This window comes from Numida meleagris, unplaced genomic scaffold (genome assembly GCF_002078875.1).
Source record: "Numida meleagris isolate 19003 breed g44 Domestic line unplaced genomic scaffold, NumMel1.0 unplaced_Scaffold503, whole genome shotgun sequence".
Taxonomy (NCBI): domain Eukaryota; kingdom Metazoa; phylum Chordata; class Aves; order Galliformes; family Numididae; genus Numida; species Numida meleagris.
In genome coordinates, this window is record NW_018364719.1 from 41707 (window position 1) to 43044 (window position 1338).

Genomic DNA, 1338 nt, shown 5'->3' on the forward strand with positions numbered 1-1338 from the left:
AGCGCGGAGCCGCCGCTGCCATGGCACAGATGGCGGCCGAGGCACGGGACGTGAGCGCGGCCATGGCGGGGACGGAATGGGGGGCGCTGGGGGGCAGAGCCCGGACCCACAACCTCGAGAGCCACGGAGCCTGGACCCACAAGCTCCAGAGTCATGGAGCACAGACCCACAGATCCCGGACCCACGACCTCCAGTCCCACGGAGCCCAGGCCCACAGCCCCCAGACCCACAGATCCTGGACCCACGGATCCTGACCCATGAAGCCCAGACCCATGGATCCTGGACCCACGGATCCTGACCCATGGAGCCCAGACCCACAGATCCTGGATACACGGACCCCAGACCCACGGATCTTGACCCACAGCCTCCAGAGCCACGGAGCCCAGACCCATGGATCCTGGGCCCATGACCTCGAGACCCACAGCTCCCGGACCCACAACCTCCAGACCCACAGATCCCGGACCCACGACCTCCAGACCCACAGATCCCAGACCCACAACCTTGAGACCCACAGAACCCAGACCCACAACCTCGAGACCCACGGATCCTAGACGCACAACTTCCAGAGCTATGGAGCCCAGACCCACAGATCCTGGACNAGACCCACAGAACCCAGACCCACAACCTCGAGACCCACGGATCCTAGACGCACAACTTCCAGAGCTATGGAGCCCAGACCCACAGATCCTGGACCCACGGAGCCCAGACCCACAGATCCAGGACCCACAACCTCCAGACCCACGGAGCCCAGACCCACAACCTCCAGACCCATGGAGCTCAGACCCACGGATCCTGGACCCACAGCCCCCAGACCCACAGAGCCCAGACCCATGGATCCTGGACCCATGGATCCTAGACCCACAGATCCTGGACCCACAACCTCCGGACCTACGGAGCCCAGACCCACAGATCCTGGACCCACAGCTCCTGGACCCACAACCTCCAGACCCATGGAGCTCAGACCCACGGATCCTGGACCCACAGCCTCCAGAGCCACGGATCCCAGACCCACGGATCCTGACCCATGGAGCCCAGACCCATAGATCCTGGACCCACAGAGCCCGGACCCATGGAGCCCAGACCCATAGATCCTAGACGCACAGATCCTGAACCCATGGATCCTAGACCCACAGATCCTGGACCCACAGATCCCAGACCCATGGAGCCCAGACCCACAGATCCTGGACCCACAGATCCTGGACCCACGGAGCCCAGACCCACAGATCCAGGACCCACAACCTCCGGACCCATGGAGCCCAGACCCACAGATCCTGGACCCACAGCCCCCAGACCCACGGAGCCCAGACCCATGGATCCTGGACCCACAGATCCTGGACC

The 1338-nt window shown here is 64.1% G+C and overlaps 1 protein-coding gene across 1 annotated transcript in view; it reads left to right on the top strand.

The window, feature by feature from the left end:
• Positions 1-1332, top strand: part of LOC110391782 (basic proline-rich protein-like) — a 4605-nt gene extending 3273 nt beyond the window's left edge. The window contains exon 3 of the mRNA XM_021383726.1: positions 685-1332. Within this exon, the coding sequence (XP_021239401.1) occupies positions 685-1043 (359 nt within the window). The 3' untranslated portion in view covers positions 1044-1332. The remainder of the gene's footprint in view (positions 1-684) is intronic.
• Positions 1333-1338: the final 6 nt, after the last annotated feature.